The sequence below is a fragment of the Lissotriton vulgaris genome, chromosome 7 (genome assembly GCF_964263255.1).
Source record: "Lissotriton vulgaris chromosome 7, aLisVul1.2, whole genome shotgun sequence".
Taxonomy (NCBI): domain Eukaryota; kingdom Metazoa; phylum Chordata; class Amphibia; order Caudata; family Salamandridae; genus Lissotriton; species Lissotriton vulgaris.
In genome coordinates, this window is record NC_141695.1 from 685,046,309 (window position 1) to 685,061,212 (window position 14,904).

At 45.1% G+C, this 14,904-nt stretch overlaps 1 protein-coding gene across 4 annotated transcripts in view; it reads left to right on the forward strand.

The window, feature by feature from the left end:
- The first annotated feature begins 1,124 nt into the window (after positions 1-1,124).
- The window catches only part of LOC147702248 (uncharacterized), a 132,901-nt gene continuing 119,121 nt past the window's right edge, over positions 1,125-14,904 (forward strand). For 3 of the 4 annotated variants that reach the window (XM_086930898.1, XM_086930900.1, XM_086930897.1), the window contains exon 1: positions 1,293-1,439. In XM_086930898.1, the coding sequence (XP_086787024.1) occupies positions 1,377-1,439 (63 nt within the window). In that variant the 5' untranslated portion in view covers positions 1,293-1,376. Of the gene's footprint in view, positions 1,440-14,904 lie in introns of all 4 variants that reach the window. The other variant, XM_086930899.1, reaches the window with a different exon arrangement.

The following is a 14,904-nucleotide window of genomic DNA, read 5'->3' on the forward strand; positions in this document are numbered from 1 at the left end:
TAATGAGGGTTTCTCCCTGAAGGCTTGCACAGAGGGAGTCCGAGTAGTGTCACTTGCTTGATACAATAATAATAAAAGGGGTCTTATCATGCGCAAACATAGCCCAATGGGCGTCAAGGCGCCTAATTCAAATCCAGCTCATAACAAAGCCCCTGCAGCTCAACCTGTGTAGGCTCTAGAAAAGCACCACGTTTTTAGGGCCTTTTTAAACAGCGCTAGAGAGGGTAAGGTCTTCATCTCCATCGGCAGGTTGTTCCAGAGTTGTGGAGCAACGACTGAAAAAGCCCTGGCTCCCCATCTGGTGAGTTTAAAACGAGGGACAACAAGTTGGAATAGTCCCGAAGAGCGCAAACACCTTGTGGGGTGGTAGCGGGTAAGCAGGGAGCTGATAGCGCCTTTAGATCCATCCTCGAGTGCTCTATAGGTCAGACACAGAATTTTGAAATAAATTCTGTGCTGAATAGGCAGCCAATGGAGGTCTCTCCTCGCAGCAGTAGCAGAAGAGGACCTGGGAAGATCCAGGACAAAGCGTGCAGCAGCGTTCTGCACGATTTGCAGTCGATGTATGAGGCCCTTGTTGGATTCCATGTAGAGAGAGTTGCAATAGTCCAACCTGGAACCAACAAGGGCGACTGCAATCTGCTTGCGTGCTTGAAGAGACAGATACTCCCACCTTAGAAACCTCCACTTCCCATCAAAGGGACATTACATGGAAGAAAAGCACTTTTTGAGAGTGATAACATTTAGAAAGAGACTTGGAAAAGAGTGTGTTTTACTGTGCCTTGTAAGACTAAGGAGAGAAAGGAGGGACCAGAAGCAGGCCTGACTAGATATATAAGCGATAAATCGGGCCAGCAGTGGCCCACCCGAATGTACATTTGGCCCACCCAAATAAATATTCCTGGAGCCGGGGCCTGCTTAGAACTAGGCATTTGTCAGATTTCAGATACACCCTGTAACTTTATCTCTTTAGGAAGAACAGTCAAGATTTTGAACATAGAATTTGTAATTTGAAAGGTGTTTGTCCACTGTGTATTTCTTTAAAACAGATTCTCAGTGGCCCTCGCCAGGTGAAATGCACCCTGTCCGAATGCTGTGACATATGAGGGCGGCCTCACCCTGCCTGCTGTACACAGCAGTACTGCAGCGCCTGTGCTCGGCTCGGAGCGCTGTACCAATCTGAAGGAACAGGAAGGCAGGAGGGAAATCACAGCCTCTCCGAGAAACAATATGCCGTGTCTAGTGACCTGCCAGCAGTGAATGGCGTCAGTCAGGTGGGCAGGGGGAGGGGTGAGGGCGCCAGAGGGAATGAGGAAGTGCACCTGTTATGTTCCTTCCGAGGACAGAACCCCGGGGCTCCTGGCAGGGCGCGAGCGATGGCCGCGGCAGAGAAGGAGCTGCAGTTTGAAAGTTTCTTGAAGAAGAGGAAAGACACCATGGTAAGTGTACTCGCAGCTACGTGTAACTGGAAGGGGCCGCGAGCGCCTCTCACGGGACGGCAGAGCGGGAACCAACCACCCTCTGGTGCCCTGTGAATGATTACCGTGTGACCTATTAAGAGAGCGCGATCAGTTATCAGTTACACCAGCATTTGAGGGCGAAACACTCTAAGTTATAGTCTTTTTTCTCTGTTTGTTGCATGCCCCCCCCCCCCTTATGCTGAAACACCGATTGTGAGATGTCACTGTACAATAATAATAATGCCGAGCATTAATATTTAATAACAGTAATAATGAACACTACTAATGATAAATACACTATTGCCAACAATCATGCTATCAATCAGAGTACAAATCATGAAAATGAACAGTATCAAAATAACACCAATGGAAACAGTAATGAAAATAATGATGCAACCGGCATTAACTTGTTCATATGCTGTGCTCATACTTACAGGCATTCACTAGCGCCTTAAATACCATATGCTACAGCATGTTTAACCCACTGCCTCGAGCCGCTGCATGTTGATAACGTTCTTGATCATATATTTTGTGAGGAATCCTCTCTGAGAACAATCAGACATAGAGCTGGGTGTAGGGGTGCTGTGCCGTGTCTACTCTCATGAGGAAGTTCCCTGATTTACATTGCCCCTGTCTGTGTACACCACCAAACCATCTCATTGCTCTCCTCGTTTTGAGAGCTGCCTTGTCACAAGTTGAATTTCTAGTGTAAAAGGAGGTGATTATAATAAGGCAGACATCTGTTCTGAGTCTGAGCAGCAATTGTCGACACACAGTGAATGTATCTGTTTATCTGCTACCTATCACCAACAACTAGCATTTACTGGGCGCCCCCCACATCGCATGCATGAAACTGGCACTGCCTTGAATTTAGGACAGCTGTCACTATTTTTTGTGGGAGGGATGTTGTGAGTCGACCTAGGCTTGAAGGGGGAAAGCGTTTACAACACAACTTTTACCACGCAGTACCTTTATCACGCAACCTTTACAACGCAAGTCATTACAGCGACTTACGCTGGGTGGCGCTGTAGGATAGGGAATAGTTTAATTTACTATCCAAAACCTTCCCTACTATCCACGGGGCTGGATTTGGAATAGTAAATTAAACTATTCACTACCCAGCGCCCCCCAACGCAAGTCGTTGTAACGGCTTGCGTTGTAAAACCTGCGTGGTAAAGGCATGCGTTGTAAAAGCATGCGTAGTAACGACATACATCTGGCTTGAAGTATGTATGGTGTAATGTAGTTTGGTTTGTATAGCACACAATAACCCCCAAGGGTGTTTTGGTGCTAAGGGGAAGGGAGCAAGTTATTGAAAACTTGCATGTGGAGACAAAAGCATTTGTTCAACATGGATCCTTGGAGGAATGCAGGAACTTATTTCCTATCCCCGCTGCTGTCCTACAGGGGTGAGTGTTTGTTCCATTACTATTTTCCATCTTTTTGAATGATGTAGAAAGCTTTTTAGAAGGAATTCCGACGTCCTGAGATTGTGTAACAGAAAAAGAATGATTTTAAATTGTTGCTGACAATGCAGTGATACTATATCGGACCCAAAATGAAATGCAATGTTTCACTAGCTACCTTTGAGAGGTACTGTGAGAACACAATTCTTCTTATAAATTCTATGAAGACCAAGAATATTTCAATGGCCCCCCCACTTCCTCCCCAAGAGGTTACCAAGCATTGGTGCACAATCCCTTGACAGAGTTATGTCTTATGATTGTCTGGCATTTGTTTCAACCATAAATTGAGTTGGCTGTCACATTGACAAGGCTTCATCAATTTAAAAATGTGCATCAAACTCTATCCTATGCTTTAAAAATAAAACCGTCATTCATGCCTTTAATGTCATTTTACAAGTATATAGGCAGAAGGCAGTTGCATCGGCGATCTATGGTGCTGAACTGTTGGGCCATGGCGACTCCAAGCAGCTCCAAATCATAGAAAAAAAACTTTCTAAGAGCTCTTGCTCCAGTGATGTATTGGCTCTGATAGAGCAGAAATCGATAAGAGCGAGTTTACTTGAGAGCTCTATACCGAGCATTGGAACCTGCCAAGCTTCCTAGTACTGTATGGGTATACTTTGTTATAAAGTCTGTGTCTGTCCTGGGATACATCAAAAAACAACTTAGGAGTGACTCAGTGACAATAGAAACCAATAACAAATTAAATATGTGTTAGACTCTACTGGTCCCCCACCAGACTTAGGTAAACCAATTTTTGGCAACCCCTAAGTGGCAACCAAGAAATTGCAACCTTTGCCCTAATGTGTTTACAAACATCAGAGGAAGCAAGTCTTCCTCTTTGTAAAAGGACCCTCACTCACCACTAGTTGGTGACATGCTTCATCATTGGGTCCCCGCTGGGGTGGCCGAGTGCCCCCCAGCGTGCTACAACGCCTGAGTTACAGCGGAGCGGGATGGTGATGAGTGTAACAGTGATATGACTAAAAATGTGAATTTTAACTGTGAGTGCAAAATTAAAAAATACAAGATTGAAACCCGTACAAAAATTTTAATAGAGGCCAACCTGTATTAAGATTAAAAACGTGTATATAAGGACCAAACTAGGTTCTATATTAGGAAACCTGTGTCCTTAGATAAAATAATAGGTCAACCTGTTTCTGCTGGTAAATACGCAGATTCGCTCAGCATTCGTCAGGACCATAACAAATAGCACTCCGGTGGTGTGCACGCACTAAGGTGCACCCTCCCTTGAGGCTCTTAGTGTGAAAAAGAGACAAAAGAATTTTAGGTGATATTACTCACGGATATTACCCTTGTTAGCTCACTGTAATTCACAGAAGCCAAAGGTACCTGTAGAAATGGGAGAAAAAAGACATACTAACACATAATGACAAAGACCAACATTCAGTTCATTTTTCTGATAAATGTTTGCAGGTTTAAAGCGACATGACATTTTCATGTAGCCTCTGCATATTGTAGTGCTATCATTATGATATGGTAGAGAACCCTCCTGGTAAATGGTTAGAGGAAGGGATACCTCATTCCTTTGTGAGTTTGTAATTAGTTTCAATAAGGAAGAGGAACAAAAGGCGCTTATTCCACACAATTACTGGGATACAGCCATCTCTGGTTCGATCCAGCAACAATACACTCTAAATCCATTTCCAAGGTGAAGGGCTCATTTTGGTCCTTTAAATTTAAAACAAGTATTGCATCTGCAAACTCCTCGCAACTGACTGTTAATTATCTTTATGATCTCAAGAGTTTCAATTGGCTCTTCATAGAAGGAAGATGCATCTTTAAGATAGTTTGGATCACCCACAAAGCCCTACTCACTGCTAACCATATTTATCTGGAGAACAAACTCTAGAGAGCGGGAAGATGCAGAGCCCGGAGAAGCTCCAGCTCACTTCTCATCCCACCCAAAAAGAAAAAAAGCACCCCAGAAGCGTTCATCCTCAGAAAATGCCCCAAGGATTTGAAACTCACTTCCTAAGGATTTCTGTTGTAATCCCGCCTATATTGGTTTTAAACGGAACCTCAAATCTCTATTGATGAACAAATATTTCAACCCGCCACCAACCTGATTCGTCGTACCCATGCTCCTACCACACAAACAAGGATCACTCTTTATGGCCACTTGACCTACTTAGCAGCCAAATTTGTTGCTAATGCCACAGATTTATATTGTTGTATTATCCTCGACTCTGATCAACCTATAACACTGTAATGTTCTTACTCCCTCTGGTTATACCTACGTCAATCCGCACAAACTCTCTTATCACTGTTGGGAACCTATTCTCACGTCTTGTAAAACACTCTGGTACCCTCAGGTCTAGAAAGGGCTGTATCAAACTCTCAAATATGAAGCACTTGTGGGGAGTTTGATACTTATTTGGATTGCATCTTACCAGAGTCACCTCACAATTTATATCTTATATGTAGATTGGGTGCTCTTTGCTACCAGAGTATATATGGTACAGTTTTTATACAACCTGCCCTTAGCAGCGAGCTGTGTGACTGTGAAATTGGGAATCGTCATTCTTTAGTCCACTTCTTACTTTTTTTGCCCAAAATCCAACATTCAGCGCTGTGAGTGTTTAGTGTACTTATTTAAATTATTTTCAGTATCAACATGTACTAATGCAGTTGCACTATGTTACAAAAAGTATGACCTCCAAATGTTTCTGTCTGTATCTAATTGTCTTTGGGCTGCTTGGATTTGGCCGCGTAGACCAGTTCAGGGCTTTGAAAAACGTTTTTGCACCAATGTTGTTGCATATCTTAAAATCCAATCAATGATTTGCTGTGGGTGTCCATTAAGGAAGACGAAACACAGGACCTATATTGGTCATTTGCTACCCAGGGATAATGATGGGCCCCTATTGGGACCCCTCTAGGAATCACTGGTAGTTACCACTCTTTCAGTACTGATCTGAAATCAACAGGGGTTCCAGCGCCGACGAAGTGTTTTTATGATTCACCCTGTCTTTTTTACCTCTTGATCGAAACTGATTTTATCGTTTGTTTTTATTTGAATGTTGATTTCTGTACAGATTTTTATGTTTATAATTGGCCTGGGTTGTTCCTGAAAACAATAAAAAAAAAAATGACAGTGCCAAGGAGACGGTAGAATGGCGCTGCCGCTGGAGGACGAAGATTTAGAAAAGGCAGGTTTGAGTTTCTTGCAGGAAGAAGGTCGAGAGGAAGGGAGCTCCAAAGACTGCCCGAGAAGCGGGAGAATGTGGAATTTGAATTGTGCGACCCTAAATCTAGCACTGAATGTGGTGTGAGCTGGTTCTTTCACAAATTCCATGGCAGTTTCTCTTCTCTTAAGTCCTTTGTTTATTTACTCGTAATGTTAGGGGGGGTTGGTTCTATTAACTCCAAGAGCTGCAAATAGATCTGAAATAACACAGCCATTAGTAGTTCCAATACTATGGATAATACCTTGAGCAGCGTCAGGGTCTGTGGAAATGTAGGCTGTGTTTTCCTTGCTGCCTTCCGCATTTTATTGTCCTGCAAATATTGAAAAATGGTTTGTGCTTCGATGAAACTAAGACTCAACCCATTTTGAAACACGTCTCCAACATTGTGATATACCCGGGAGAGAAATTATGTTTTTTACTTGATTTTTAGGAGGCTCAAGGTTTAATTTTTAAAATAATAGGTACTCGTAAGAAGTGCAATAAAACAAGATCAGTAGCACTCAATTGTCATAACTGCCAGAAACCCAACACTTTTTATCTTTACTGATGTAAAGTCAAACAAAAGACATCCTTCTGCTGACACTGTAAATCTTAATGGTATCTAAGAAAGCTTCCAGGACTTATCCAAAGTTTTATAGTTAGTGCTTTAAATGGAAATATAGAAGTGCAGCCTTGCTAAAGGTGGCACAGCACAGGGAGTACCAGTCCGGGCCAGTGATGGGTGGCTGCTACACTCAGTTGTAGTGCAGGCTGGTGCAGTGAAAGCTGATAAAGTGCAGTGTATAATGGGCAGATTTGTGAGTACGTATCCAACTTGAACACCAAATGTTTCTGATGTTATCTCATTGATCCGGGCAAATCTAAAATGTACTCAGCACCAAAGTTTACCAGCCGTGGAAATACCAAGCCCAGTAAAACCGCCAGGGCTCCAGGCCGTAGGTTAAGGGCCATGTTCCTGCCCGGCCCCACTCAAACTCCTGTCGAGTGGTTAATTTGTAGAAGAAAGAGTGCTGGCGCTCTGCTCACGAGCCCGCGGCCTAAAACCAAGGTAGTGTAGCCTTAAATCCACTTTATTCCTCTTTAAGCCATTGCCAAACGCTCCCTGCCCCTTTGCTGATTTCTGCTTTCTCCCGGTGCAACAGGTTTTTTGACTTTCTATTCCTCTGGCTTTCTGTTTTGTGTTTTTTCCTATTTTCTAATGCAGAAAAATAAGTGTTTGTCCCCAAAAAATGAGTACCGGATGCCCCTACCGCCAACCACCAAATTAAATTAAGTACTGGCTTACCCGTGGGTCCCGTGCTCTCATGCCACTGGGTTTATTACAAAAAACAGTGGACCCTAGTAGTTTGGGGGATCAGGGTAAGAATAGACACAAACTGGAATAGTATTTATGTCCTTTGTCCAGCCGGACAGGAATTTATTTGGTGATGCACACAATCAGAAAGTAATGTCAAGGGGGCACAGCCCGTGACCTACAGTGAACAAGACAAAAACAACAAGTATAGGCAAGAGCGAGCAAATTGGTCTGTATACTTTTAATCAGTGAACAGACTTGATTGTAGTTTGAGTGACCATTGTACATAGCATTCACAAGCATATTCAGTACATATGACCCCATTGTGTCGACGACGTTTCGATGCCGAAAAACAAGATAAATGGCATCATCTTCAGGACAAATATATAAATCATGTTTGTTTTGGAATTATAAACAATTGCCTTTCATGCTACATACAATTGACATAAGTGGGAAAAAAATTAGGGAGAGAGGGGAAAAAAAACCAATGTGAATGCGAGGCCAGGCATGTTTAAAACAAAAAACACAAGGTGGTGCATTTTACTGTTCGCACCTCAAGGACCGTTCTTTGCTGGAATGCTTAGTGCTGGAGCAACGATGTAATACTGTGCACTTAAACATCGGTGCAGTGATTTTGGATAGTGAAGTCTGCTCGGCGCAGGCGGCGAAAATGGAAGGAGAAGTGACGGCGCAGTGCGAAATGGTGTTGGAATTTAAAGCCCAGGTTCGAATTGGGAACCAGTTCAGAGAAAGGGTGATTAAAAAACAAAACGTTACATATGGCACAGTGCGAGACAGTATCCAGATCAGAAGTGAGAGTGTCCAGAGTGACTGGTGCACTATCGATGACTACACAGTTTTGGATACAAGGTTGACTATACAGTGAGCAGTTTTGTGTAACTGGCATGGTGACATATGAAGGTATTATCACGGCAGATCTTAACCAGGTATACAATTGTCTATACAGGGAGCAGTTACGTGTGAACGGCGCAGTGGCATTCGGGGAGAAAGTCAATATCAAGGCTAATCCTTCAGGCGGGGACAATTATCTCTACAGTGAGCAATTTTGTGTAAACGGCGCAGTGATATTAGAGGAGAAGGGTATTACCAAGGCAGATCCTTAGGCGGGGAGGTTGTACAGGTCGAGAGGAGTGGTTCAATTAGGACCTATGGAGAAGGTGGCCTTGATAAGTATTGTGCAGTCATGGCAGATTGGGCGTAAGAAAAAAGGGCAGAGTATAGTTACCAATGATAGCGTGGATTTCAGGATATCCCGCTTTTGAGTCAATTAGACCGTCCAGATCACGGCTCGCTGGGGAAAGAAAGCACGGGCTCAGTCAAAAATGTGTGACAGTGGGGCTGGAGTAAGGTTAAGCGGGTTAGGGTGGGTGTACTTACAGTTGTGCCTGTTGCAGAATCGCAGGACGCTGTATCTCTGGCGGGGATCGCTGTTGGGCTATTCTAAGGGAGCCGGCTAAAAAGGCATGTGGTCTGGAAAAATAAAGGAGGGACTAACACTGACTGTGTGGTGGCCATATTGGAATGGCAGTCATGCAATTAGTACGCGGTAGCCATCTTGGAGTGGAGAATGAGATAGCTCGGGGCATGTGGTCTTGAAAAATAAAGGAGGGACTAACGCTGACTGTGTGGTGGCCATAATGGAATGGCAGTCATGCAATTAGTACGCAGTAGCCATCTTGGAGTGGAGAATGAGATAGCACGAGGCATATGGTTAAAATTAACAATATACGAGGGACTAAAGCTTAACTAAGCGGTTCAAAGGTTAACTAGGACGTGGTGGCCATCTTGGAGTGGAGAGTGAAAGGTTGTGAAGTGATAGTGGTGGTGACATAAGTGAAAATCAAGACTGTAAAACAATGTACATTCAAATTATCAAAAGGGGAGACGGACGACCACATTTGAAAGAATATTTTCTATCCAAGGACGGAGACAGAACATTTCTTTGACACAGTAATTTTTCTTTTACACAGTAATTTCTAACCAGGCATATCGTGGGGATGTTTGCACCTTCAGTTAGAGGAGGGTTTTCCAATCCTCAAGGTGGTTGAGGCCCATACAGATACTGTTGGTCCTTAGTATCCAATGGAGCTCCTCCTTGTTAAGTAGTAGTGACACATCCGTACTACGTGGTGGTGGTTTGATCTGTGTAATAATTGTCCAAGTCAAATTTCTTTCATTGTGTGCCTTTTCCACAAAGTGTTACGCCAAGGGGGCGTTTTCCGTGTTGCATTTTATTCTGCTCCGTGTTGCCCAATGCAAAGCTTTATTTTCTGAGTGGTTTGACCTATATATATTTTCATGCATGGGCAAAAGATCGCATACACCACATTTGATGAATTACAATTGGTAAAATGTTTTCTTTCAAACTTGATTGAGCCAAATGAGAAGGTTTTGCCTTCAATAGTTGAATCACAGGCTACACAGTTGCCACATTTCATGTGGCCAGTAAGTGCGGGTAGTCCCCGCACTTACTGGGCTCAAGCTATCCTGGCTGAAGAGGAGTGTAACCCCGGAACAAGTCCTAGGATGCTTGTTTCCAGTCCAAGGAGAACCTGGCCTGGCAGTTTGGGCTGGATTGTTTCCATTGGCCACAGGGTCAAGACTGAATTGCATATGGCTGGGTGCAAACTGGAATGGCATAGTGTGCAAAAAAACGACGGATTTAGGCCCAGATCTCTGTACTGGGGTGAATGTATGGCATTGTTCTTTGAAAAAACAGGAAATTAGGAACATAGATTTCAAATGGACATAAACTGACAACAAAAATTACTGACTATGGATTAGCAATGTGCATAGTAGAAAAAGATACTTTATTTAATAGTATTGTTGAGAATAAGACTTTTTAACATTCATTAGTTTAGATCCAACTATGGATCTCATGCTGTGCACTTTATAATTTTTTTCTGGGTCACAGTACATTTCAATATAGTTATACAATTCATAGGTAGATCAAAAGAGATACAAAAATACAAAATAGCTTAATATTAATCTGAAAACATGGCTAGAAGTAAATTGTAATTGCTACGCGCGTTTTGGCTATTAGCCTTCATCAGGAAGCCATGATGTATATTCCAAATGTACCTTGGTAAAGTGGTAACAGCAGCAGGGGCGGTGGGTGACATTTGAAAGTGGTGGGGCGCAAAGTGATTTGCATACAGCACCGTAGCGAGCGAGCGCAGCGAGCGAGCCCAAACCTTAAAAGGGGGGTTTGGGGGGATAACCCCCCCCCCCCCAAGAAAATTTTGAAAAAAAAGAAGAAAAATCATGCATTTTCAAACAAATTTGAGAAAGCAGGAAGGTTAATAAAGCAATTGTGAAAGTGCAGTTATTACATTAATAGATGGCATAACATAGGTAGCTGCTTATTCAGTATAACCACAGAGCTTCATACATTCCGTCCTATTATGCTTAGACTGATTCCTGTCACCAGGCCAACTGGCTCACTTTCAAGAACAGGACCGTATTCAAACCACTTACATGGACATACAAATCAGCAAATGACATGGCATTCAACCTACTCTCTGACACCCTACCATGCTACACACCAACTTGGAACTTTAGATTCACCAATCACAACTTTCAAATCAGAAAATGACACGGCTCCCAACACCCTCTCTGACACTCTACCATACTACACACCAGATCAGAACCTTAGATCCACCAATTACAACCTTCAAACAACACCAAAGCCACCATGTTTGCCTCCTAGTTCTGGGACTTTTACATCTCTGTCCTTCTACACTGAAACTCCACATCACCCAATATGTGGCCCATCCAATCTCTGCAGGAATTTCAGATGGCATTGAAAAGACATGTGCTTCAAGGAAAAAGCACAGCGGCATGGCGGATGTCGACAATGACATTTAAAGAACTTGCAATACAAAATAACGTTATATGGGCAAACATTTTTGTTGTTTTCCACAAACATTTTTTATTAAGTAAATAGAACACTATGAGCGATCCGTACAGGAGAGCTGCATAATTGTGACCAATTGACTACAATCAACAATCAAGGGGAGAGGATGTAGCCTTACGGCTAGAGCGGTCGGCTTCGAAGCTGGGTAACCTGGTTAGAGTCTCAGCAACAACACTCTACATCCTGTGATTCAGGGCAAATCACTTAATCTCCCTGTGCCTACCAATAAAAAAATGAAGGTGTTCATCTATAACAAAACTGGTGCTCATGTAAAGCGCTCTGATACCCGATGTCTCAGGTCTAGTTCGCGCTATATAAAACTCAAAAGAGAAAAAATCTGAACTTCAAGGTCTGCTTAGCCATACAATATGACTATTCAATGATCAAATTATACATGTCCTACACACGGTCACTGCAAGGAACCTATGAAGCAATGACTGATGACTCATATGCCTTCCCCATAGGCCTATACACCCAGGAAGCAGCACATGACTTTTGCTGTAGCTACTCTGCGAGTCACTCTTGTGGAATGCTCAAGAGGAACTGACCCTTTTCTAAGCGGAACAGCTTTGAAAAACCGGAAAGAGAATGAGCTTTTCTCTGTAATGCTAGGAGTGTTGTCTTTATATCTTTGGCACCTCACCTGTTCTAGGGCCCTCCGGTACGCATGCTTGAGCCTGGAACTTCACATTATCAGAATAAGTGAGTGTATGTGGTTGTATGCTTGTTGGTCTCTAGTGTTTGTGGCTGTGTGCATGTGTAAGTATGGTTGAGTTTACATGTGCTGGTGTTTGTGGCTGTTTGCATGTGTGAGCAGGTTTGCGTTTACATGTGCTGGTGTTTTTGGCTGTTTGCATGTGTGAGTATGTTTGAGTGTACATGTGTTTGGGAAAAGAATTACAATCAATGCAATGAACTCCCCACTGTATTTATGTCCTGAGTAATTTGCCACAGCCTCCTGTGCACTGAGATATCTACACAACAATATTAACCTCCTCCCTGCAGCTAGGCAACATGCAGAAATGCAATTTCATAAAAACTCATACTTACAGGCCTTGGGGATAGCATTTATACCAGATAAAAGCCAGCCACTCTGTTTCTATTAATGTCAGATTTCTGCATCCGTTATCTATCTAGAGGAACCATGACCAATGCTGAGAGGTAAAGTGGGCGTAAAATTAGACTTTAAATTTTCTTTTGAAGTGAGATGAAATCCAAATATTGGCAAAGCGAATGTGTTTGACTTTTATAGTAAATACAGATACACACCATCCAAGCACATGTTGACTCGACATAGATGATACATGCATGTAAACATCCATGCACTCTCAGACTAACACACCTACAGTACTACATGCATACATACCATCGGGCAGACCCCCATGCCGACAGAACAACAGACCCTAGGCAAACAGAACAAGAGACCCCCCCACACACAGAACAACAGACCCCCATACGCGGAATAGTCACCTACGCGGATGATACGCAGCTGGTGGTCTCGTTAGACCATGCAGATGGATCATCCAACACCTTAGGCCCCTGTCTAGAGGTTGTTGCCAGTTGGATGCAAGCTTCCTGTCTCAAGCTTAACGGGGAGAAGACAGACATCATTCTCCTTGGAAATCCCTCCCCGTCTGCTCTTGCACCCGTCTGGCCACCATGTCTTGGCGCTCCTCCTGCGCCCAAGTCCCAGATAAAGAGCCTCGGGATCTGGCTTGACACTGCCCTTGATTTCTCTGTCCAGGCTACTAAGACTGCTGCCACTTGCTTCGGACTAATGAGGATGCTCCGGCGGGTGCTCCCTTTGCTCCCTTTCCAGGCGAGGAGGATCATGGTCCAGGCCCTCATTCTCTCTCGCCTGGATTACGGGAACGCTCTCTACCTGGGAGCACCGGCTTCGGTCCTTCAGAGGCTCCAGGTCACACAAAACAGTGCGGCCCGCCTATTGTTCAATCTGTCCCGTCGGCAGTCGGCGAGGAAGGCTCTGAAGGACCTTCATTGGCTCCCAATGGCTGCCAGAGTGCAGTTCAAAGCTCTGTGCATCATGCACAAATCCTTCCACCGTGTAGGCCCAGCGATTCTGCACCCTCTGGTTATGCCTTATTTTCCAACACGCCCCCTTCGGTCTGGTACCCTGCAGCTGGTCACCTCCTCTAAAATTAACAAAGCCCGTTGGGGTGGCCGCTCTTTTTTTCATTCGGCGACCAGACTCTGGAATGCCCTCCCCTTTGCCATCCGGGGTAACAGCAACCTCCTCTCGTTCAGAAAGGCCCTAAAAACGCATTTGTTTGCTAAATCTCTCTGATCTGCCCCGAGCCTGCGCTAAAACCATTTTATCTTCAAGCGCTGCGAGGCCCCAGGGCGGTTATGCGCTATACAAATGCAATCTTTCATTTCATTTCCATGCACACAGAACAACAGACCCCCCCAGGCACACAGAACAACAGACCCCCAGGCACACAGAACAACAGACCCCCCCAGGCACACAGAACAATAGACCGCCCCAGGCACACAGAACAACAGACCCCCAGGCACACAGAACAATAGACCGCCCCAGGCACACAGAACAACAGACCCCCAGGCACACAGAACAACAGACCCCCAGGCACACAGAACAACAGACCCCCCAGGCACACAGAACAATAGACCGCCCCAGGCACACAGAACAACAGACCCCCAAGCACACAGAACAACAGACCCCCAGGCACACAGAACAACAGACCCCCATGCACACACACCGGCCTGCGGTGGGGCATTGTCCTAGCTTATTCCTGGTCATAACAACGGTGTAAGCGGGGTACCTCGGCCGCTGCCCTCCTGAGTGTGCAGCATCGGGGGCCCACTACACATTGCCTGGGACCCAAGTGACCTCATCTGTATTTGCAGGGCTCGGCCGCTACTCCGGGCGGTGGCGTAGGCGGTACCATCCCTCTTGGGCGACTTGCTTCCTCCTCCCCCTCTCTCCACAACATTGAACCTGGACCGGATCAGCGCTGCGGAGGTCCCGTGTTGAACCCAAGGCCCCCCTCTCCCAGGGGGTGCTTGAGACGCACGCTCGGCTGCCGGGCGGTGGTGGGAGGAGAGGACCGCTGAATGTACTGCCGTGTTCGTACTGGCTCTGTGAACTGGGTCAGCACTAGGAGGCCTGGTGTGTAGGTGAGGCCTACGGTTAGGAGGAAGACGGCAGGGAAGACGTGCACATCTGCTTTATGCACCCCTCTCCCCCCAGTCATTATATGAGGGCTGATTGCTGCTGCATTGGATGCGTGGCTCTCCCTTCCTGGCTCACACTCTGTGAGTGAGCAGGTATGTGAGGACCGACTGCTGTATTGCTCGAATACAGACTGAGAGGTGAGGAGCAGGGATGCTCACTGGATCCTGGTAGCAGGGGTCCGGCCGTTGTTCGGGCGGCAGGGAGGAAGCTCCAATCCCCCCCACCGCAACTCTTCTTCCCCTCCTACACTTTGGGTTCCCGGAGGTCTTCCCTTTCGCTGGAGTTTGTGGCTCTGGGCGTAGATTTTAATCTTGGACGCCC